At 38.9% G+C, this 25291-nt stretch overlaps 2 protein-coding genes and 1 non-coding gene across 3 annotated transcripts; 1 reads left to right on the plus strand and 2 right to left on the minus strand.

Annotated features, from left to right (window-relative positions):
* Nucleotides 1-615: 615 nt before the first annotated feature.
* On the plus strand, nucleotides 616-7996 carry LOC141647845 (aminopeptidase P2). Its single transcript, XM_074456193.1, has 13 exons — nucleotides 616-1026; nucleotides 1492-1617; nucleotides 1943-2062; nucleotides 2380-2655; nucleotides 3088-3260; nucleotides 3658-3897; nucleotides 4215-4366; nucleotides 5171-5361; nucleotides 5997-6105; nucleotides 6271-6425; nucleotides 6761-6853; nucleotides 7551-7631; nucleotides 7734-7996. The coding sequence occupies exons 1-13, from the start codon at nucleotides 712-714 to the stop codon at nucleotides 7803-7805; spliced, it is 2103 nt and encodes a 700-aa protein (XP_074312294.1). The 5' UTR covers nucleotides 616-711; the 3' UTR covers nucleotides 7806-7996.
* A 3703-nt stretch (nucleotides 7997-11699) lies between these two features.
* Nucleotides 11700-12098, minus strand: LOC141649504 (uncharacterized). Its single transcript, XM_074458192.1, has one exon. The coding sequence runs from the start codon at nucleotides 12096-12098 to the stop codon at nucleotides 11700-11702; it is 399 nt and encodes a 132-aa protein (XP_074314293.1).
* Nucleotides 12099-19547: 7449 nt separating this feature from the next.
* On the minus strand, nucleotides 19548-19653 carry LOC141650158 (small nucleolar RNA R71). Its single transcript, XR_012546211.1, has one exon. It is a non-coding gene; the product is annotated as a small nucleolar RNA R71 (small nucleolar RNA).
* Between the last annotated feature and the right edge of the window lie 5638 nt (nucleotides 19654-25291).

Consider the following 25291-nt stretch of genomic DNA (forward strand, 5'->3'; position numbering starts at 1 on the left):
CCAAATGGTTCCTTATTTTTCAGAATCTTTGATTACAATTGACCCTCTAAAAGTTAATTAATATCATTTGTTAGGAATGGTTTTAACTATTTTGAAGGGTATCTTACTTGGAGTACTTTCCGTACATCATGTTTTAACGTTTTTTCAAACCAAATGTAGGGTTTTGGAACAAGCTCGATTTTTGTTGGTTTATTTGTGCCGACTTCAAATTTTGTACTATATTAATTTGGGGGTTCAATGTTACACTTCATATGATGCTTGCCATAATATTCGAGACACGTGATTTTGAAAAGAACAATAAATATACCAACAAAATCGGGTTGACCCATTTCTAGAGTATGAATATAAACTTTGACCATAACCTGAACACAAGATGACCTGCGAATTGTGGGTCAAACCCGCTCAAAACACAAAGTGACATATATATTGATTAACATAGGAGGTAAATACCAGTGTCTAGCATAAGTTTTTGTTTCAAGTTGAAATGAACAAAAATATAAAGGTCCATATTATGTCATATATGAATTTAAATATACTAAATGCACCTAGTGAGACGTCATAAGCTTGTAACGAACACATGTGAGACTTATTGCCGCGGATTTATGTGAGCCCTAAAGAAAGGTGAGTTTAACATATTAGAGGAAAGGAAGAGAAGACGTTATCTTAGTTAGAAGAGAACTAGTTGGAAGTGGAGTGCAAGTTAGCATCGCCATGGAAGCGCTCTCTGTATCCTCAGCAAGGATAGGACGCCACCATCTCTTCTATCACCGTGTTTTTTCTTTCTCCTCTCTCCCTCCATTTTCCCCCAACTTTCAACGCCGCCCTTCAATTTCCCTACTTCCCCAAATTCGGTCATCTTTCAGCATAATCAAGTGTTCTTTCTCCGCCAAACCCTCGTCGGAGCTTCGCAAATCCAATCAATCATCGCCGCCCCTTGACGATAAACTTATTGCCTTACGCCGGCTTTTCGCTAACCCCACCCTCAATATCGACGCTTATGTCATTCCATCTCAAGATGCTCACCAGGTTTCTCTTTTTCTTAATTATCTTTTCAATGAATTGATGTACATTTTGTACTACTCTAATGTATTTCATTCACTATTCAAGGTTAAGTGTAGCTTAGGGCACATGTTTTTACATATTTAGTCCATAATTAAAGGCGGATTTGATTGGATTGGATTGGATTAGAGTTGATTGAATTGGAAATTGTGCGAGTGTACAACACGTTTCAGAATACGCTTGGGGAAATTTGATGTATGGCTGGATTTAATGTATATTAAGGAGTTTGATTTATGGAAATTATTAAGGTGTAATAAAGTCTTTTTAAGCCTTAGAGCTGTGCAATTAGTTTGTAAACTACGAATTAACAGTGCATTGAAAGATAAGCCGAGTTGAGTTGAGGGCAACCGGTTTTTGTTTTAATGAAATGACATTTGCAAGCAGATTTGAATTTGTTGTCACTTGGTAAGTTGTGTTTTTTTGGCATTGCAGAGTGAATTTATTGCCGAGTGTTATATGCGGAGGGCCTTCATTTCTGGTTTCACTGGAAGTGCTGGAACTGCGGTCGTAACAAAGGATAAAGCGGCTTTGTGGACAGATGGTCGATACTTTCTGCAGGTACTAGTCTCCTATATCTATATCTCAATTGCATCGAAAGATTGAGGGGAAAGGTACAGAAAACAAGGAGTTATGTTATGGCGCTTCTAAAGTTAGATAGTTTGCTACTTTGCTTTTGTATATTTCAACCCTAGCGCCTATATTCTGACCCGTCTATGCCCTGATTGCTCAAGTCTTCTTGTATGCTTACATTTTCGCATATCGCATAACATTTATGAAGACAGTTCCATAGTTCGACTCCTGTAACTCTGTATAAAATATTTGACTGAGTCTATCTTTCTTGAACTCACTATTTGAAAGTTTGTTCAATTTGAATCATAATTAGGCTGAAAAGGAGCTAAGCTCATGTTGGATCTTAATGCGTGCTGGTAATACGGGTGTTCCTACTATGGCTGAGTGGCTTAATGATGTGCTGCCATCTGGCTCCAAAGTCGGCATTGATCCTGTAAGACACATTCAATTCTGTGGTTTGTATGCTTGCTTCATTGTAACACAGATTCGTCTGCTTGCATTATATTCTGACAAAGGGACAAGGAGTTGTATCTTGTGGTTTCTATACTCGAATATTATGTATACACTACAATTTCTCTCTTCTTGTTCATTTGTCACTCTGTCAGTATCTCCTGTTCTTGACTTCTGTAGATTATTCTTAAACATATTACTCTGTATTATAGATAGATTTCCTCCCTAATTTTTGTTTGAAAAAAAGATCATAGTTTTCTTTCTTGATACTACGTTTTCTTCTTTTTGTGAAGGGTACAGTTCCTATTTTCCTTTGATGCTGCAGAAGAGCTTAGAGAGGACATTTCGAAGAAAAAACATGATTTAGTTCTTCTGTCCAACATCAATCTTGTTGACGAAGTTTGGAAGATGACAAGACCAAAGCCTCCAAGTGGGCTTGTGAGGTTGCATGAATTGAAATATGCAGGTGTTGATGTGTCTCAGAAGTTATCTTGGTTAAGATCTGAGCTTACAAATGCTGGTTGTTCATCTATAATTGTTACCAAGCTCGATGAAATTGCCTGGTTACTGAATTTGGTGAGTTACTTGACCAATCTCAATGTTCTTTACTTTATAAATATTGGTAGTTCTAATTGGTCAAAACATAGACCCTGCCTCTTTGTTTGGATGGAGGGATTCTGAGGGAAGGAGAGAAAGAAGAAGAAGAAAGAGGGGGGGGGGGGGGTTGGTTTGAGGAATTTCCTTTGTTTGCATAGTAAAGAGAGCTGGAGGGAAATGGGGGAGAAGAAAATGGAACCTCCATTTTGCTCGTGGAAACCAAATTGAAACTTTATCAACATAGGAAGTTTTGGAGGAAATAGGGCATATTGCTCCATTTGCCTCCCTTTCCATTACCCGGCCATCCTTTTTTCTTCTTGTACAACATGTCATCAAAAGACAATAATTTCTGAGCATTGCTAGACATCATATTGCAAGTTGTGCTAATGATTATACAACCTTATAACACAGAGAGGAAGTGATATTCCTAACTCGCCTGTTATGTATGCGTACTTGATCGTGGATGTTGATGGAGCGGATCTCTTCATTGATGATTCTAAAATCACATCAGAGGTGATGGATTACTTACAGAGTGCAGGCATAAAGTTGAAGCCTTATGAAACAATCTTGAAGGAAGTTGAGAAGTAAGTCTTTTGTTTGCATATATGTTTAGTATCCAGTTATTGAGTAGTACGAGTACATTTTAAAATCATGGTGTAATGGAAATTCATCATCTTTGAGCTAATTGTAATCTACTTCAACATTTAAAAACTTTGGCCTCATTTTTGCAAAAATAAATTTTATCCTAGATTGGTGCGAGTGGGTTGATCAATTGTTGATGTGCGATTTCGTTGTTCATGATTTACTCACATTTCATGGATGGCGGATGAAATCCCATTTGAACTTTAGAAGTAAAAAACAAAATTATTTAGTTGAAAGCATGAATGTGCTAGTGTAAAATATTCATAAAACTGAAGCTTTGTCTTTTCAAATTTTTACATCTATTAATGCATTGCTTGAATCACCTATCTTCTACTGTAGTTTGGCAGTTGAAGGGGCGCGTCTCATGATTGACACTGCAGCTGTTAATGCAGCCATCATTGACACGTTTAAGACGGCTTCAAGAATCCATGAGAAGAAGGGACATAGTACCAAATCATATGGTAGTTCTAATGGTCAATTTGATGGAGCAACTGCTTTGTACAAGAGTTCTCCTATCGCCATCGCTAAGGCACTAAAAAATCCGGCTGAGATAGAAGGGATGCGCAATTCTCACTTAAGGTATTTTTAATCCCTTGTTTATGGGATTAAAAACATGCAGACCATACACGTGTGCACAAGTATATGTGAACATTGGGTTTTTCAGTTCTCAGTTTTCTTCGGTCGATTGCTGTTTTCTGGTTCTTCTTTGTTTAATACTGGTGCAAGTGATACTTGTGTGTTAGGGACTAGGCATTTTTTTTATTCATGCTGGTGCATGTGAACATTCACCGATGCTTCATTGCTTTGATAAGGGTTATTCTCTCTTCCGCTTCTTTTACATTGAAATTGAGCATTTATGACATTCTTCTAGTGTAATATTCGTATTCATTTTGAAGGGATGCAGCTGCCCTAGCACAATTCTGGGCTTGGTTGGAGGATGAGATTCGTAAGGGTGTTATACTGACAGAAGTGGAAGTTGCCGACAAACTCCTTGAATTTCGAACAAGTCAAGATGGTTTTTTGGATACAAGTTTTGACACTATTAGCGGTATTATTCAATTTTTTCTACTTTTGAAATTTTCACTTAATTGTTGGTGATCATATTCTTTAGAAAATGTTCATTTTATAAGCCTGAGAAGCCGAACATCCTTGTTTCACTAGCTTTTGGTATTTGAAAAAGAAAATAGTTGCATTTGGGAGGAGGGAGCTTCAACACGAATTATAAAATATCTAGGCAGTGATGATCGACTAAAACATTTAAATGGTGTTTTCACGTGGACAAATAAGCACCCTTTGTTATCGGTTTTGGTAAGTGAGGATATTGGCATTCTCTCTGTCAGCACGCTTTGTCTTATTTGTATTCGCTTATCCTAGCATCAGACTCCCTTTTGATAAGCTGAAGCGTGAAGTAGCCATCAATGCAATAATGCCTAATGTGTGATCCATAGTCCACATCATCTAGTATAGTATTTAAAATCTAACTTCTTGTAGAGTTGTGCCTTTATTGCCTTCAGCTTCTTTTGGGGCTGAAGAAGAGATTGAACAAACTTTTAAAGAAGTTTCTAATGTGTGATTCGTAGCTAGCTGTAGTGCTTTCATATCCCTTATCCCGTGGGTTTCATATCCCTTCTCCCATGGGGGGTTAATTTTCTGAAATTTTCAAGGAAGGGATTTCTACACAATTCTTCTTAAATGATAGCTTAAGTTTCCGTCTTCCTAAACTCTTTTTTGTTGCCTCTTTCGATCTGAGGTTCTCTCGCTGCTTTTAAAGTGTAGTTATTGGTATTTACTTTCTAAACTTATACCTGGATGCTAAGCTTTTTCAGTCTACTTATTATGTGGAATGATTCAGGTTCTGGCCCAAATGGTGCAATTATACATTATAAACCTGAGCCAGGTAGTTGTAGTGTGGTGGATCCCACAAAGCTCTTTTTGTTAGACAGTGGAGCACAATATGTCGACGGTACAACTGACATTACAAGGACCGTACATTTTGGTGAACCTACTGCTCGAGAAAAGGAATGTTTCACTCGCGTTCTACAGGTGCTACATACTATTATCTATTCTTTTATGCAAAACTAGCATCCGCTTCCTTCTTTATAGTCTGTTAGTTTTGTTTGTGTTAAAGGTAGTGTTTGTTGGAAGAAAGATATCATAATAATTGGAAACAAATGCTGTGTATAAATGTTGAAAAATTGCCCCCCAAATTTATTCTTTTCTCAATACTAGGTACACATTGGACTGATATTAGATCTTCAATGCGAAATATCATTAGTATTATTTTTTACGGAGGCCATAGTCCAGCAAAACCCCCATATTTTTAAGTTTCTGAGAAGTTAAGATTTCCATGTTTCAAAAACATTTGAAATTGGAGTCCAAATAAGGATGCCAGCCTTTCTTAATCAGAAGCATGCTATCGAAATTCAAAATCAAACCAGTAAATCCTTAATCTTCCACTCACTAGGAGTTCTTCGGCAAATAAACATGTGAAGAAGACCCCTAGAAGAATAAAAAAGAAGAGACCATGAATTGTGAAGGTTGGAAAGAACCTGAATGTGAATAGGGTACCATCGATTTCTATTAATGGTTTGCCTGATTATATTTTATTCCATGATTTCAAGTCCAGTACGCTGAATTATGAGATTGTTGCTGAGTGTTGATGATATGTTTGTTTGTAGGGTCATATAGCTCTTGATCAGGCTGTATTCCCTGAAAACACTCCTGGCTTTGTTTTGGATGCCTTTGCACGCTCTTCGCTTTGGAAAGTTGGGCTTGATTACCGCCACGGTACTTCCTTTGACATTCTTATATTCGAGTTCTTCAAGTTTTCTTGAATTGTGAATGAGTATTGTGTCTGCTCATCAAGGCATCATATTCAGTTGTGTCATACAAAGGAGGTTTAGTTTATGTGATATCCTGTATGCGGTACTTAAAACAATGTTCTATATTCAGGGACAGGGCATGGTGTAGGAGCTGCATTAAATGTTCATGAAGGCCCTCAAAGTATTAGTTTTCGATTTGGAAATTTAACACCCTTGCAGAAAGGCATGATTGTCAGCAATGAACCTGGGTATTACGAAGATCATGCCTTCGGAATTAGGATTGAGGTCCTGCTCTGGCGCTCTCTCTCTCTCTCTTTTATTCTTTTCTCTGTTTTTACTGCCGCAGAATTTAAATGAAAGGATGCTGTTCCTATTGCATCTTCTGTCGTGTTCATTGGCAGATCTGTATACACTGACCTCGGGTCATGGAGACAAATACTGTTTTCTTTTTGCATCATGTTCATTTTTTTTGTGATAAAAATGAATATCTACTTGTATATTTTTGTAGTGTAATAGCTTTAATATTGTGATTGGGACACAATAAACAAAATTTTCAAGTTCCATCACAGGGCATGACATTCCACTTTTTCTCATTCTTTTTGGTCATTGTTCTGATGCAGAATCTTCTTTGTGTAAAAGAAATTGCGACACCAAATCGCTTTGGAGGCATTGGGTATCTAGGTTTTGAGAAGCTGACTTTTGTTCCCATTCAGGTGCTGGAGTAGTTTTTAGCTCTTGTTTTATTTAATATCTATTTATTTTTTGTTGGTGAAACAAGCTCATTATGATGAGAGTTTCTGACACAACCTTACCAGTAACTCAAAAAATACCGTACTTTTTTTAGAGCTCTATTAGCATAGTGCCGCAAGGGGTCGTGTCATTTTGTGGGGTAAGAGGGAGCTATACACACAAACTATTTCCGGACAACTGATAATAAAAATATCTTTGAAATTTGCATTGATAACTCCTCCACAATTAAAAGTGCAGCCAATTTAGCGTGTTATTTTATATAGTTCCATCATGTTCCATAACCAAAGTATAGGAGTACTTGTCCTTTGGAAATGGAAAAAGTTTCGTGATGCGGTGATGCTAATACCACAATTCAACAACATTACCCCAATGCCTCAATGGCTCCCGCAAATTGCGGGGTAAGGGGAGATCGGATGTATGCAGCCTTACTCTTGTGTTAACAACACAAAGAGGCTGTTTCCGAATAACCCGTGATGAAAATTGCATAGAGAACTACATTGAATGACCGCTACTTCACAAGAGTAAAAAGTGCAGCCACTTTAGTGAGCAATTTTGATTTATTCCATCATAATCCAGAACCAAGGAGTAACGAGTCTTTATTTGGCTCCATTGGAAATAAGGAAATGCGGTGATGCTAATGTCTTCTGAAAAAATAAGCAGGGCAAAATGATCGACTTATCATTGCTGTCGGCTTCGGAGGTTGATTGGCTCGATGATTATCATGACCAAGTTTGGCAAAAGGTAATTTACTTTCTAGAGAGGATTTAGATGACATGTTTTTTACTTATGATTGCTGTAATGATTTCTGTCTGAGCCAATACTTCATCATCTGTTGGACCACAGGTATCGCCGTTGCTGGATGGTTTAGCACGCCAATGGCTTTGGGATAACACACGGCACCTCGTTAAGCAGTGAACGGCAACAATGCCGTTGTTCCCTGTTTGCCCTGTTCTGCAGTCTGCACCTTGTGTCCTTGTCAATACACATTCATTTTGTACTTCATACTGTATTGTACATAATTATTTATGTTAGCAGTGAACGGCAACATTGCACTATTACAGATGAACTGGTAGTTCATAATTGGTGTGGGATATTGCTTGAGGTTTTGAGCTTGTGTATTCCAACTTATAACTTAGACCAAAAAACAAAAAATTGGTCTCTTTGCAAAGACATTGAAGAGAGAGAGGATGAATGAAGAAAGTGGGTTGTGTTGATGAAGATGGGAGTAAAGAAAGGTGAAAAGAGCGAAAATTTTCGTATATGCGAAGAATGTTGAAGATGACAGCGTGGATAGGGGAGGTGATGACCCATACTCGTCGTGTTGGTTGGTTTCAAATTAGAAAAAATAGGGGGATAGGACTAACACATCGTCCAATAAGATCCTGTCAGCCTGGCAGCCTGGTCTGTTAAAAATTCTCGCACATGTCGATCCCAACGGCTATTTTGACTCAACGCATATCCTTTTAATTAATTTACTAAAGGGTGGAAGTAGCAAATCAGTCTCATATGTTTTAGTTTATGTGCAAATTAACCCTATTCTAATTTTCGACCTGTCAATCTTATGATAGAAAATATAATAAAATAAAACTAAAATCATTAATAAATAAAAATAAAATCATTAATCTAATAAAATCTCACCTAACTCCATTTTTCCTCCACTGATGTTGCTCAAATTTTCTCATTAACTCCATTTTCGACTTTATCTCCTCAAAAACTAGAGCATGTACCACGGTCCAACATTCATCTATGGCTATCTTTTTTTTTTTTTTTTTTTTTTTTTCATTTGCATAAAACTAATTATGTAATTATTTCATAGTTCTTAATAATTGTTCATAGTATTCTTTTGAGAATATGATGTTTTTCCTCATTTCTCATTTCTTCTTAATTGTATAATGGGATATTCTACATAGTACCCCTCAATTTTTTGACTTTCTACATGGCACCCCTACACTTTTTAAAACATACATGGTACCCCTAATTGTTGTTATTATCACTAAGTGTGTGTACCCCTAAACTTTATTTTCCGTCAATTAAACTCAGTTTTAGGCGTTAAGTGATTACTTGGACGCGTAACCAAGCTTGTCATTTATCATCCAATGACATAAGGACTCTATTAGGCTCAATATCCATCTTTGGACGTGATAATTTGGCAAGTAATCAATAAATTTCCCGTCAAATTTTTTTTAGCCCATATATCATCAATAAATATTAGGATCGAGATGGATATTGAGCCTAATTAAGTCCTCATGTCATGGGAAAATAAATGACAAGTTTGGTTACGCGTCCAAGTCATTACATAACGCCTAAAACTGAGCTTAATTGATGGAAAATAAAGTTTCGGGGTACACTTAGTAATAATGACAACAATTAGGGGTACCATGTATGTTTTAAAATGTGTAGGGGTACCATGTAGAATGTCGAAAAATTGAGGGGTACCATGTAGAATATCCCTTGTATAATCAATCATTTGTTACATATATCCCTCAAATTTTCCCCTATTTAATCAAGGTTTATTAATTATTCCCTCAAACTTACCTGATTGTGTAGTAGGCATTGTTGGCTTTCACAAGAACATTGATTGAGTTCTACGGAGAAGAAGACAAAGAAGCACAAAGGAAGAGAACTCACTACTCTTGTATAATAATAGAAATAACTTTTGTCGTTTGATTTTCTTTGAGAAAAAATCACTATCATTAAGAAAAAATCATACGACATCTACAACATATGTCAAGCTCAATCGGATACAAATCGATTACAACCATAGGAAATAAATTATTGTTCAAAGAATGAAACACTGCAACAGAGTCTCTATCATCGATTCGCCGCAAAAGGCCTTTCATCCATAAGAGAGTCTCCGAATCTTCCTTGACGAGTATCCATTTCTTCTGACGTGATTGATTGTAGCCATGAATCGGACAAAATATTTAAAACCATATAACGATCTATAACAACGCTGATCTTCTGCTGACTTATTAGAAAATTGCAAACGAACCAGAAAAAGAAAGCTCTCAAACTGAGAGAAGGACACCACCGATAGACGGGGACAGAGCCCTCAGAAAGAGAGACGAAACAAAAACGAAAGCGGAAATTAAACAAAAAAATAAAGGAAACAAAGCGGAACACAGGAAAAAAAAGGAAGCCACCGCCTCCCTACCAACCCACAACACCGCCAGATCCAAGCACCACCCTGCAACACCACCTCAACAAACTCGTCCGATAAGACCCGAACAGCCCACATACACCATGCAGACCGAGAGGAACGGGCAGACCCGTACGATCCAGAACCGGGTGTGGGTAAGAAAGGGGAGGAGGGTTAATAGGAAGAGAGGAGACGGGTCGCCGGAGAAAGGTCTTGAGAAACCCCGTCCCCGGCGACATAGTATGGGGTTGATGGTTGACGGTAGGAGGAAGGAGGAGAACGGCGGCAGCAAAGGGGGAGGATTTAGGTTTTTTTTTTAGAGAGGAGGAGGATTTAGGGTGTACTTTTGCTTTTCGAAAAAAAGTTTTAGTTCATATCCATTTTTGATTCTCGTCAAGGTTAAAGATTTTATTTTATTTTATTAGATTTCGCCTTTACTAAAGCAATACAATAGAGCCATCTTATTAAACCTCACACAAAAAATTGATGCGTCAAACTCGCAAATTATGATTGATGACTACTTAAACAACTACTTTGTAATAGGTAAAAATTGTTTTCCACTCCTTTTTCAACAACCCATGAATGTGGCGCAGGATTGCATGAACTTCCTCTTAAGAACCATAAGGGAAAATCGTCATTGCACAGATAATATTATCCTATCGGTTTTTTATACTCACAAATAAAAAAAAAACAGAAATAATGAACTATGTTCTTCGGGTAAAGCTTTGCAGTTAATAGACTATACCTCCGGTTGTATAGTGTTATTATACAACCAATGCTATTTTAGTCTTTTTCCCCTTATAATTGCTTATTGTTGTAACCTAAAACACAAATTCAACGTATATTAGATCTCTCCTCTCCTTTCAGTGTTCTCCATATTTTTCTAACTGCTTCTCCAATATCATCTTCTCTCTTAATATCATTTTTTCGACTATTTTAATTCCCCATCTCTAAACAAAATCAAAGATTTAATGGACAATTAGCAGTAGACCGGTGATGGAGACGGGATGATAATTACCATATGATGATGGAGGTGTAGAATGAAATGTAAAAGAATGGTAGAAGAAGAAGGAGAAACGAAGAAATAAGGTGAGATAAGACGATTAGACGAGCATGGGGCCTAATACACGTAACAAATATATTAGGTTTTCATCTTTGATTTCCTTTATTAATAATTCACAGCATTGCACTTTGATACATATGAAACTCGAAAAATTTGTTTGTAAGCTCATAATATTTCTTACACAGCTCGTAAAGTTTCTTACCGAGCTCGAAAAACTTACTCGCAAGCTCGGAATATATTTTTCAAAACTCGAAACCTTTACTTATAAACTCAAAAAAAAAAAAATACAAGGTTAAAGAAAATCCAGAGCTCAAGAAGTTTACTCGAAAGCTCAGAATGTATCATACAAATCTCGAAATCTCAAAATATTCCCAAAAAATACGTATTAATATTCGTTGATATTAGAATAACTTAGAATAGGGCAGAGCACAGATCGGGTATATGATCCAAAGTGCTAGTTCGGATCGGATATCCATATTAGAAAACCTGAAGTTAGATATCCAATATCCAAACCAAATATTTCGGATATCCAAAATAATCGGATTGGATGCGGATATCCGATGGATATCCATACTTTTTTTTTTTGAGGAAAACACCCCTAAGGGTATTAAATTAATAACGAAATATCAAACATAACAGCATTGTTCGCAATCCGAGGTAAAACATCTACCCAAACCATTCTACCAACTACTCTAGGCATAATATGCGCTAAGGAATGCGGCACACAATTATTAATACGACTAGTATGAGACCATAAGACCGACTGAAAATCATTACAAATAACCAAAATATCATCTATAATCTGCGAGAACATGCTTCTTCCCTTCCGCTTCTCCTTTAGAGCATCAACGAGCTGTAAACAATCACTCTCCACCATCACGTTACGATCACCTCTGTTCCTAGCTTCCTGCAACCCGTCCAGCACAGCTAGAGCTTCAGCAATAAGCGGTTCCCAGCACTCAGTCCTCGCAATAGAAGCCCCCCCATAACACCCTCCCTCTCCCATCCCTACACACCATTCCCGTAGTGACCCCCTCCCCGTCATTCACCCCCATCAACATTCACCTTCACATACCCTTCCGGAGTTGCTTCCCACGCCCTCTTCCTCTCCGTTCTCCCACCACGCTCCTCCGCCCTCTGCCCCTTTCCCCCCTCTTCCTCCACACACTCGCCCTCACTCAACACGTCACATGCTCTCCTAACCACCTTCTCCGGGTCAACATCCGCACCGTAAAAAACAATCTTATTTCGGTGCTCCCAAATAGCCCAACATCCAATCATCAGTTTTCCATACTCCGCCTCCCCAATCTCCCTCCACCTCTCCTCCACTCACCACCGGACACCGTTCCCCCCACCCGAATCCTCAGCCGACAAGTCCAGTTCTTCCCACACCCACTTTGCCACCCCACAATCCCGAAACAGATGAATACTCGACTCATTAGACAAATTACATAAAGGACAAGAAGAAGACTCACCTCCAACTCGAGCGACGATGTTTGTTTTTGTTGCCAACGCTTCATTACAGAGTTGCCAGAAGAAGAGTTTTACGCGTGGCCATACCGGAACTTTCCAGAGCTTATTCCACAACCATCTCTCCCTCGCTGGATCCGACTGCTCAGCCATATCCACCATCTCCCCTGCCAACAATGATGTACCACTTTTATATACACTTTTATAACTCCTTTCATGATGTTTTATATACCGTTTTCGTGCCTTTTATATCATTTATATGCCTTTTATAGTGAATTGTCGATACTGCCGCTACTTTATGTTTTAATGCAGAAATGACGCATTACGAGGTGAATCGAGTCAAGATGAACATTGCGGTTATGGCATAGTGGAATACACGAAGCATGGCACGAGAAACGAGGAGACTTGAAGACGGGAAAAGAAGTAAAGACGAAATCAAGCTGGAACCTTAGTTCCTCGATCGAGTAGCAAGTGGGCTCGATCGAGTAACTGTCCTCGATATAGTAGCATGAGGGCTCGATCGAGGAACCTCTTTGTCGGTCTTGTTTCCGTATTTTCCTAAAACACGTATTGTTGTAATATAAATTCTAACTCGTAGGATTTATTAGGCTACGCTTATTATTACTTTTGGACGACTGGAAACACACTTTTTTACATTCGTACTTTGTTCTTAATCATTCCTCGTTAATTGTTAAGGTACTAATCCTTCTTCATTAATTTAAGGGTAATTTGATAACTTATACCTTGAATAACTCACTTTTTCAAATCTTATACCTAAGATAATTTTCCTTAAAATCTTATACATAAAATAACATTTTCTTCCAAACTTGATACCAAATCTTAAAAAAATCCCTAAATTAACGATTTTGCCCTTACTAATGTGATGGTTTTAGTGGTGGTGATCATGGATGTGTGTATTAATAGGTGAGGCAAAAAATGACAATGTTTAATTAGTAAGGGTAAGATTGTCAATTCAAGGCTTTTTTTTTCAGATTTGGTATTAAGTTTGGAAGAAAATGTTATTTTAGGTATAAGATTTTAAAGAAAGTTATCTTAGGTATAAGATTTGAAAAAGTGACTTATTCAAGGTATAAGTTATCAAATTACCCTTAATTTAATCATTCAAGTTTTATGCTTTTAATTGATGGCTATTATTTCATGTCTTTAATTATGCTATCTTCCATCTTTATTGTTGTTGTTGAATTAAATATGAGTAGCTAAATTCTTCATCTAGGATGAAGGGGATTTAGGTTAATTAGAAAGGGGAAAATATTAATTGATTGCTAGTAATATCACATGAATTATCGTTTGATTATTGTTTTTATTCTAATTAATCGATTTAGGCCTGAATTGATAATTAGTATAGCGAATTAATACTTTCACCGACAGGGTTAGAATTAATATAGGCTGCGATAATCAAATAGATTGTGTTTAATATTAGCGATTGCATGTTAGACTTGATCTAATAGACGTAATAAAATTAATCAATCTTGTGACCTTAGATAATTCGATTGACCTAGCAATTGATTAAGAAACCCCATATAATTGACCTAGTGAACCGCAATCCTAGACACTTTAATATTATTGTTATACATCGTTTAATTACTTGCTATTTAGTTAATAGAAAACAAACAAATCAAAACCCCCAAGAAATCGGTTACCTTCAGACGATCTAAATATTAGCAAACTTATTATTACCGCCTCCCTGTGGATTCGCTACCTATCTTACCACTAGATATTTAGTTAGTACTGAGATAGATTTATTTTGATATTGGTGATACGACTTTAGCCTTATCAAATTTGTCGCCGTTGCCGGGGAGGCAACAATTTTCTTGTTTGTTTTTGTTTATTGAGTTATTTAACGGGAATACTCCCAACTATTGCACATCTTCTTAAAATACTCCTAATTACACTTTAACTCAGAATAAACCGAAGTTTGCATACCTTGTTCTCAAAATAGATTCAGTCATTTTATGACCTATTGTTTCCAGTTAACATCAGGTAAATTACATGATAAATAATTATATAATCATTATAACACTTCCCCTCAATCAGCGAACCTCCCAATTGCCATAACCATCTGGCACTGCTCCGATCTCCATATTTACAATCGTCCTTACCACTTTTCACCATCATCTCCAACATCGACCCTATCAGATCTTCGTTTCTGACCAACATCCATCGTCGAGCCTCCGAGCATCTTTGATTTTGACGACCTGATCTGCTCTTTTCATGGGTTGAGAGTGTGCGGTTGTGGGTTCATGTATTGTGCGGTGGACATATTGTGTTCGATGGTGGTGTTGTGGGTCATTTGATGATGTACACAAAGGTTTCTTCTCTTCAAATTTGTTTTATGAGAACACTTGCATTGATAGGTTATCTGATTTGGATCGATTCAGACCCATGGACTAGTGGTCCTCTTGACAACGGTGTTGGTCGGAGTGATAACAAATAATTAAGGTTGTCTTGGTTCAATTTTGCACAAATCCAGAAAATAACACTGATCAAATGAGTCGTCGTGAAGCCCGACAGTTGACTATAGGGAATTACTTGCGGTGATCTGTGCTAGTGCACGACGGTTGATGCAGCGACGTTTTGTGATTAAGGGACGATGGAGTTAGAGAGAGAAGCTGTGGACTACGGGTAAGGTTGGTGGGGGACCAGTGGTTGAGGTTGGTGGTAGTGGTGCTGATGGTTGTTAGGTTTATGATCGGTGTTAATGTTGCTAAATTGCTAATGGTAATGGTGAATTGGTTGGTGATAATGGTGAAGGAGTTGATGGTAATGAGATAACTATTAAAAAAAAGTGACTTGATTAGGCGGTAGCAGGTCACCGAGTCTATTACGAGAACATGAGGTTAATAGTTGGGTTAATTCTGAAATAATATGGAGTTGAGAGTATTTTGAGAAGGTTGGTCATAGTATAGAGTATTTATATGAATTAACCCTTGTTTATTTTGGCTTTTTGTCTCAGGGAACCTAGTTCCTTGAGACCGTTCTCACACTTTTCTACTTAGTTTCGTGTATGCCCAGGTCAACTAGGTCTGAGATTCTTCCAATAGATCCCAAGCCAGAGAAGACTTTTCACTACAGACGAAAGTTTCAGAAAGAAGTGGGTCAAGTAGAAGACTTGAGTATACTTGACGTAGAGACGGGGCATTCTACTACTTCATAAAATCAGTCCTTTGAAGAGGACATTACTTCTGATCTTGAAATTCCAGTTGAAATCACAGTTCCTGAGATTACCATCATGCCTACTCTAGCTAGTCATTCCAAGCCTACATTGGCTTCCATCCCAAAAGGATTCAAGCTTCCTACCTCAGACAATGGAACTTTTGAGATTTGTCCATCTTACATATGGAGAAATTCGTTACCTACTGAGGACCCTATAAAACATATGGAGAAATTCGTTACCTATTGTTGCTCTATCCCTTTAACAGCTGGGGTGACACAAGATCAGGTGAAGCAGGTACTCTTTCCTTTTTCTCTAAAAGATGGTGCTGCAGAGTGGTTGCGAGATATGGATATGGAGGATGAAGGAGTTACTGACTGGAATACTTTAACTCTTGCTTTCTACAAGAGGTACTTCCCACCTCAGAAAACTAATGCGCTGAGAAGTCAAATTACTAGCTTCAAGCAAGGACCAGCGCTGAAGATTTGAATGAAGCATGGATTCGCTTCAAACGGTTGGTCCGTTCAGTTCCCCATCATGGCTTTCAACAGTGGTTCCTTTGCAACCAGTTTTATAACGGGTTGTATGACGATTATCGGGCTTGTAGATACCTCATTTCTACACCTTCCGCCAATCACCCAGTGATGATTGGGCCGTATGTTTGGTACACGGAACAATTTATGACAGTCCGTAAGTTTATCATCAAGTGATAGCTCAAACACTTGTGTCTACCCCTTGGTCGTCATCTACGCGCCAATACGGTCGTTTTGACAGTAATTAGAGTTCATTTGAAGTCCGGGTCAAAAACCACCTCATTTTTTAAGAACCGTTTAAAATGTCGAGTCGGAATGTTCTAGAATATTCCAGATATTTATTCCATAATTTAATTTTATATCTTTTGGTAAAATATCATCCATAAATCATATTTTACGGAATAAGGAAGTATAGATCTACCGCAATTCCATAAAAGAAACGCGGAAATCTTTCTTCCGTAAGAGGAAACCTCTGGGGAAATGACGCATCAGGTACTGCGCCTCTTGGAAGGATCGCAGCAGCTGCTGCGCCTTTTCTCCAGCCTGTTTTCGCTGTTTACAGAATATTTCCGTGATTTCTTTCCAAAGTTTGTGTCATTCCAAAACTCTTCACTTTTTTTAGTATAAATAGAGACCTTCGGTCTCCATATTTTTCACGCGAGTGTCCGCCCTTCTCTTCTCTCTTTGCATTCTAGACCATGCTCTAAGCTTTCGACGCCTATGTGCTTGATCAATCGACCACGTAAGCTCAGATCATTCTGAGTACCATTCACGTTGCATGACCGAACAATTTGACCACTACACATCAATCAATCAATTAATCTAAAATCCTCCAACGAGGGCACTTTCTACATACATTCGAGTCGAGCAATCACTAAACGTTAACTTAGTTAATCTCGTTTCGTCAAATATGTAAGTCTGAGGGTGCAAGTCCCATCCTTTTTTTTATTGTATTTTATTTTTTTGTACCAATTAATGTAAGATTCACGTCAAAAATACATTCAAAACCGACTTTAAAAACCTTTATTCAAAACTGTTTTTTACGAAACAGCAGTTACCAGAAGTCGAGAAGAAACGCAGCAGCAACTGCGCCTCTTCGAAGGGTCGCAGCACTTGCTGCGTGATACGTGCATTTTATATAGCCTTTTAAGTCTTATTTTGCACGTATTTCTATGCCTTTTTATACCGTTATGTATTGCAAAATGCCCCGAATTGGCTACTTTGGTTTGTTTTGTCTGAATTGCAGAAATGAACCTGAAAGTGGTGAAACCGTACTCTTTTCATCCTATTTAGCATGCATATTGAGGAGACGAGAATGTTAGAGCGAGAATTATGCCTTGGAGTGCGTGAAGGGTGGTCAACGAAGTAGTCAAAGACGAATTAGAAGCTGATCTTGAAGAAAGGCACTCGATCGAGAAGCATTTTGGTTCGATCGAGTGGTTTGGAGGATAGAAGAGTTCGATCGAGTACTTTACTTTACTCGATCGAAATGCTGGAATTTGGATTTCCTCGATCCAGAAGGAGTTTTACTCGATCGAGAGGGTTAGCTGATGAAGTCCTCGATCAAGTGGTTTTATATCACTTGATCGAGAGGTTTTGGTATTACACCGGCTTAATTAACCCGTTTTGGACTTATTTCGTTAAAGACTTTGTTTTGCCTATTTAAGCTTTCATTAATTAGGTTATTAAGTACGCTTTTTATCATCTAAGAACTCTCTTAATCTCTCTTTCATACTTCTACTGTTGAATTCTCTTCCTTTAATCTCTTGCTAGTGGATTTGTTCTTTACGCCGGATTCCTAGAGATTGTAATCTTTCTTCTCTTATTAATCTTAATCTCATTGTTTCTTGCTTTAATTCTTGTTTTCTTCTCTTAATTATTTCTGCCCTAATTTAGTTTATGCATAATTATTGTTATCTTATCATGCTTTTGATTAGCATATTCATTATTATTATTGTTGACACCACTAGTAATATGAGTAGCTAAATTCTTTCATGTCGGGATTAGGGAATCCATGGTAGGATTGTGACGATGTAGCGAATAGACTAGATAGTTTACTTGTGAGAATTTGTACCCATGGCAATTTAACTATAATATCGACTTAGTTGAGTGCACGCTTCTAAGTTACCTTTAATCTAGTTAAATTTACTCCTGGATCGGAAGATTGGACTAAATAGACCTGCTATGAACAGGAGACTACCCTGACGAGGACGGAAGTTAAGTTAGTGGATGTCTAGGATATAAAGTGGACCGGAAGGACCTTTCCTATATCCTTGTCGCAGTAGATTATCTAGGCTATTTGCAGCTGAGTCAATAGACTACCATGGTGAACCGAAATCTTGGCATGCTTTCTCTTATCTGATCATCTTTATCATATTTTCTACCTTTTATTGCTTTTTCTTTATTGCTCTTTCCTTTAACCTTTTATTAGTTTAGAAACCAAAATTCAAACCCCCCATTTTGTGACCCTAATAGACAGACCTTTAACAGATATCTTGCTTCCCTGTGGAGATCGGCCCTGCTTATCACTAGCTTCTTTGTTAGTTTTAATTAGGTTTATTTTTGGTACAAAACGACAGTATCAAATTTTGGCGCCGTTGCCGGGGAGGCAATAGCCGTATCTGTTTTTGTTTCGTTTATTTCTTTCCGTCTCAGGGAATTTTTTATTCCTTGAGACAGTTGTCATTTATCTCTTTCAGTGCTGTGTATGCCCAGGTCAAACAGGCCGGTATTAGTTCCAGCTGATTCGGAGCCAGAAAGACTGTTTCGGCATAGACTCCGTCTGCAAAGAGAACTTCGAAAGGAAGACTTGAGTACTTTCGAGCCCGAGCTTTAACACTTTTTATTTGCAGAAGACCAGTCTTTTGAAGAAGACAATCTCATTTCTACCAACAAGCCAGTAAAGATGCCTAACATTTCAAGTCACTCGGAGCCCAAAGCATCCTCGATTCCTAAAGGTTTTAATCTCCAAACTGAGGACGGTAACACTTTTGATATCCGTCCGTCTTACATAAATCTGGTGGAAAGGAATTTGTACCGAGGTGTGGCGGGTGAAGATCCGCGAAAGCATATGGAAGTCTTTACCGACTATTGCTCTACTATTCCCGCTACTAAGGGAGTAACTCAAGACAAGATAAAGGAAGTGCTATTTCCTTTTTCTCTGACTGACTCAGCCCATGAGTGGATGACTAATCTTGACGGACTGCTGCTGGTATCAACAACTGGGAGACTCTCGCACTTGCCTTCTACAAAAGATACTTCCATCCACAACGCACTAATCAGCTGAGAGGTAAGATTACTAGTTTCAAGCAGGCACCTGATGAGATTTTCTACGAAGCTTGGTGCCGATTCAAGAAGTTGGTGAGGTCTCTTCCTCACCATGGTTTTGATAAGTGGTTTTTGTGCAACCAGTTCTACAATGGGTTGTACGATGACCACAGAGCTATACTTGGCGCCTCATCCAACGAAAGATTTCAAAAGACTATTGATGATGATAAGGGATGGGGCATTATTGAGGAGACGGCGACCCATTGTGCTGAATATGGGAACCCACAGGACGGTATTCGAACGGTCCATTCGGTTGATAAGGCAGTCGTGGCTCAGCTGGAAGCCATGAATGCTCGGTTTGATAGATTGGAGCTGCAATCTGCTGGAGATCAACAAACGGTTCATCTGTTGACTAGACAGGAAACCGTCACTTGTGAGAGGTGTGGAAGCGATGACGGTCATATGGCTATTGACTGTCTTACTGAGAAGGATAAAGTCCTTGCCTTTCAGCAATATAGGCAAGGAGGAGGTTCCTATTACAATAATCAAGGGGCAGTCCATCCCAATTTGAAGTGGACAAGTCAGAATGTTCTTAATCCCACTCCTCCACCGCAGCAGCAACAACCTTATGTCCCTTCTCACAAGGCTCAACAACGCTTCCAAAAGCCTCCTTCTTTTCCTCCACCGAATCAAGGAGCATCATCTTCAAGTGCGGTAAGTGAGCTAGCTGAGTTAAAGACAATGCTTCAGTCGTTGACAAAGCAATGGCAGATGAGTGACCAACAAAAAGAAGCTTCAATCAAGTCACTTGAAACTCAAGTTGCTCAGTTAGCCGCGAACCAGTCCACGAGGAAACAGGGTCAATTGCCATCCCAATCTGAGAAAAATCCACATGAGACGGTAAACTTAATTAATTTGCGAAGTGGTCGTTCTTATGAAGGACCAAAATTGTCTGCTGACAGGGACATTTCAGACCCGAGGAAGGCCGTTAATGATGATGAACAGTCTTTTGTCGCTGAAAATGAGCTCACCACGAAGAATATACTCGATCGACTGATTTCTGGTGGTCGATCGAGTAGAATTATTGAAGAAAGCACTCGATCGAGTGGAAATGTTGCTCGATCGAGTGAACTAGATAATCAGGGATCGATCGAGAGTTGAAAACCACTCGATCGAGTGAAAATTTTGAAGAATCTGTTCGATCGAGTGAAAATATACCTCGATCGAACACTGTTGCTATTGAGGAACTCGATCGAGAGGCTGGAAATGCTCGATCGAGTGAAATATCACCAGGAAAGACTCAATTGAGAGGTAAAAAGACTTGATCGAGTGAAAAGGAGCTTGAACCTGCTGAGACATTGGAAGAGAGAAACAAAGGGCTCGAGATTCCTATTACGGTGCCCTTCCCGAGGCGATTATAGAGCACTAAAGCCAATCAACAGTTCGGTAAATTTGTCGAGCTCCTGAAAAGCCTACAGGTTACTGTTCCATTCGCCGAGTTGCTGACACAGGTACCCTCTTATTTAAAGTTTATGAAAGAAATTTTGTCACGTAAGAGGGATATCAACGATCATGAGACGGTGGCTTTAACTGAGGTAGGGGCTGCCCTAGTTCAAAATAATTTGCCACCTAAACAGTCAGACCCGGGTACTTTCTCGATTCCAGGTCACATAGGTACCCATTTGATTGATAACGCGCTATGCGATCTTGGTGCTAGCGTGAGCGTCTTAACTTTGTCTCTCGCAAAGAGACTTGGTTTGACCAAATTTAATTGCACAAACATGACCGTACAGATGGCGGACCGTAGTATATCACGGCCGTTAGGAGTAATAGAAGACATACCTATTAAAATCGGGAGATTCTTTATTCCCGTTGACTTCGTAGTGCTTGTTATTCCCGAGGACACTCACACCCCTATTATTTTAGGGAGACCATTTTTATTCACTGCTCGCGCAGTGATCGATGTCGGGGGTAAGACACTCACATTCCAGGTAGGAGATGAAGAATTGATTTTCCATCAATCTAAGTCTCGTAGGGCTCCCATGCAAGCTCAACCTTGCAATGCCCTCTCCTTTACTGACTCTCATATTGACACTCCAGCTCAAAATGTGGAATTTTGTGCTGCAATTGTGACCCCTCTGCCTTAGGCTGAGGGCGAAAAGGAGGAACATTCGTCTGTTTTCCTTGCTGTAGGTACAGATGGAATAGCTGCAGGAGCTGTCAAAGGTCATAGTGCAATTAAAGTCAATCAAACCTGGGATCTTAACGTCAAAGCTGATGGGAAAAAAAAGGGACGAGAAAAGTTCGTGCATATGTGGATGTTAACTATTCTCCCCCTAATGGTTCAAATTCAAGCTCGTGGAGAACGAAGAGGACGGTCAAGGACGTGTGGACGCGGGCCTACGGGGGTCGCTCGGGAGGAAAAGCGGGCAAGCTTTTGCATTTGTGGAGTCGCCACCAATTTATTGTGGAAAATTGGAAACCGTTCGAATACCTCGTGCCATGTCAAGACAGAAAGTAGTGACATGAACACCAAGAACTCGTTACCCTTAGCATTCTATGTCTAGAATACCTCTCGTGGATGCCAATGAACACGAATGTTCACAGAGATCTGGAGTAAGGGGTGAGGGTACGTATTAGGATGCTCTTTTGATCGAACACCTAATCCCGCCCGCCTCGATAGCGGCCTCTACTAATGATTAGAGAAAAATCATTTATACTCGATATGTTGAAGGTTATATGCATGCTATGAAACATCCAATAAATTAATCCTAGCATGTGAACTAACTAAGTCAGTAGACACGTAATTTAACATGCATTAATGTCGAGGTAGAAATTTAATGTTGATTACATGTGAGAGCATACAAGCAATACGATAAAAAGAAATATAATAAAAATACAATAAAGGAAAATTACAATAAATTACAATGGTTTATTGATTTACGTCAAAATACATTTAAAACGGATAATTTGGGAAAAATAAAATAAAAAAATAAACGAACAGATTAATAGGTGATAATATGATTAATAGTTAATTAAAACGTAATTAATAAACTAGGGCAAGGCAAAAGTGGGAGTTCAGAGACAGAACTCAACCCGGAACAGGCGCAGCAGAGCTGCGTCCTTTGGAAGAGGTGCAGCGAACGCTGCATCTGTTCCCGAGTTCAGTTCTGGCTGTGAAGCATGAATTGCAAGTTGTTAATGTTCGTAGGTGATTTTAATGCTCGATTATTGATAATTGACTCGGATAGAAGTGGTTTAACATATTATTTACATGTGATTGAGTCATAAAAACAATAAAACATGAACAAAACTAAAAATGAATTAATTACAAGATTAAAAGATTAATTTTGAGGATTAATAACACAAATTAAACTAACTAAACGAATTAATTATTAAACAGGTTATTAGTGACGAACTAATGATGGTGACGATAAATAAAAGATGGAAATATATCAATGATGAATTCCAGAGACTCAATATGAATAAATCGAACCTCTAAAAAACCCGAATTGATTTTATGACGAAAACCCGCAAATATGAATTATAAGGGATTTAAGTCGGGATTTTGAAAGATGAATTAATTACTAATGATTAATGATTTACATGTTAAAATTGTTATGTTAAAAATTATCGTGTTAAAGAAATATGAACAATTGAAAATAAAGACGAAAACGAACAGACAAACAAAAGACGAAGGAAGAAGAAAGGAAGCAGGAACTGCGGCAGCCTCAGGAAGAGGCGCAGCAGGTGCTGCGTCCCTTCGAAGAGGCGCAGCAGGTGCTGCGTCCTTTCTCGACGTTTGTCTCCTGATAATCCGTAAAAAGGATTTAAAGTAAGGTTTTAGAAATTGGTTTTAAGCATATTTTCGTCGTAAATCTTATAATAATGATTACAAAAAATAAAGAACAATAATAAAATAGGGATTTACACCCTCAGACTTACATGTTTGACGAAACGAGATTGACTAAGTTAACGTTTAGTGATGCTCGACTCGAATGTACGACGAAAGTGCCCTCTAGGAGGAAAAAGAATAAGATTGATTAAATTTGATTGATGTGGAGTTGGTCAAATTGGTCGGTCATGCAAAACGAGGTTGGTACTCAGAAGGATCCGAGTTTACGTGGTCGAAAGTTCAAGCACGTAGATGCCAAAAAGCAAGAGCGTGGTCTTAGAATGCAAAGGGAGAAGAGAAGGGCGGACACTCGCGTGAGAAATATGAGGACCGAAGGTCTCTATTTATACTAATCACACGGAGGCATTAGGGTTTCGGAGAAACTTTGGAAGTGAATCTCGAAAAGATTTGAAAACACGCAGAAAGGCACTGGGGAAGAGGCGCAGCAGCTACTGCGTCTCTTGGAAGAGTCACAGCACCTGCTGCGTCCTTTCCCAAGTGGTTTCCTCCTACGGAAGAAAGATTTCCGCGTTTCTATTATGGAATTGCGGTTTGATCTCAATTTCCTTAATATTTTATATAATATTTTGGGATATAGTTTGCCAAAGAGATTAAAAGATTGAAAATATGGAATAGAAGTATCCGGAACATTCCAGAATATTCCGACTCAGCATTTTAAAACGGTTATTAGAAAATGAAGACGGTTTTTGACCCGGACTCCAAATGTACTCTAATTACTGCCAAAACGACTGTATCGGCACGTAGATGACAACTATGAGGTAGACACAAGTTTTTGAGCTATCACTTGACGATAAACTTACGAACTGTCATAAATCATTCCGCGTACCAAACATGCGGCCCAATCATCACCGGGTCGCTTGAGGGAGGTGCAGAAATGAGGTATCTACAGAGCCCCCACTTTGACTGAGGCTTGGACAAGGCGAAATTCAAAGTATAGCCATCAGGTCAATCGAAGATTACAACCTGGCGACGCGAGGCGGCTCAAGGGGTCTGAGCCAAGGACCTGTCGTCGGGAACATTTTAGAGTCTGTCGACTTCCGGGGAGGGTCGTTTAGAGTCCATTAGACTACGTGAGGAGGCTCGCCAACCATAAGAAGAGACCATACCTGAGATTCCTTGAGACTCCAAAGGAAGGCAAAACGTGAAATCGAAGAGGCAGCAGGACGTCGGCAGGAACTGCTGGGGAAATCTGCTCGGGTCGGTTTTCAAACAAACTTCGGCAAAACTTGAGGTTGATGTTGATCTCCACGTGTTGAGAGGGACAATTGGCTGTCCGAAACTCTTGCTGGGGGAACGTAATCGAGACTGATCTCCACGTCTTGAGAGGGACAATTGTCTGTCCAGAACTCTCGCTGGGGAACATAATATAGGTGTGTCGAAACACCTGTCAGAGGGTACTCGCTCATTGTGGCAAGCGAGGTCTTGATTACGTACCACAACAGTTTGCAGTCAGTTTGAAAATGCGGGTCCAGACGAAGGATAACATCAAATGGACCAAATATATGGTATATGGCATTGAGGAAGAGGCGCACCAAAAAATGGGCCCACAAATAACGAACTTATAACGAATCTTCAAAAATTAATTTGGAGAGAAACTTAGGAAGAGGTGCAGCAAGAGCTGCGTCTCTTGGAAGAGGCGCAGCACCTACTGCGTCTTTTCATGAGCGTGGCTCTGTCTGGGTAAAAACTCGATAAACACGGGTTTTTATTCATAATTTCGAAACACAAATTCATCAAATACTCTCCCGAATTTCAACAATTTCTCGCCAAAATTCGATCAAAAGCTTGCATTTGCCATGACTAATCGAGGTATGTGTATTATCTTTTCATTAATCTTCCGT

The sequence above is a fragment of the Silene latifolia genome, chromosome 3 (assembly GCF_048544455.1).
Source record: "Silene latifolia isolate original U9 population chromosome 3, ASM4854445v1, whole genome shotgun sequence".
Classification (NCBI taxonomy): Eukaryota; Viridiplantae; Streptophyta; class Magnoliopsida; order Caryophyllales; family Caryophyllaceae; genus Silene; species Silene latifolia.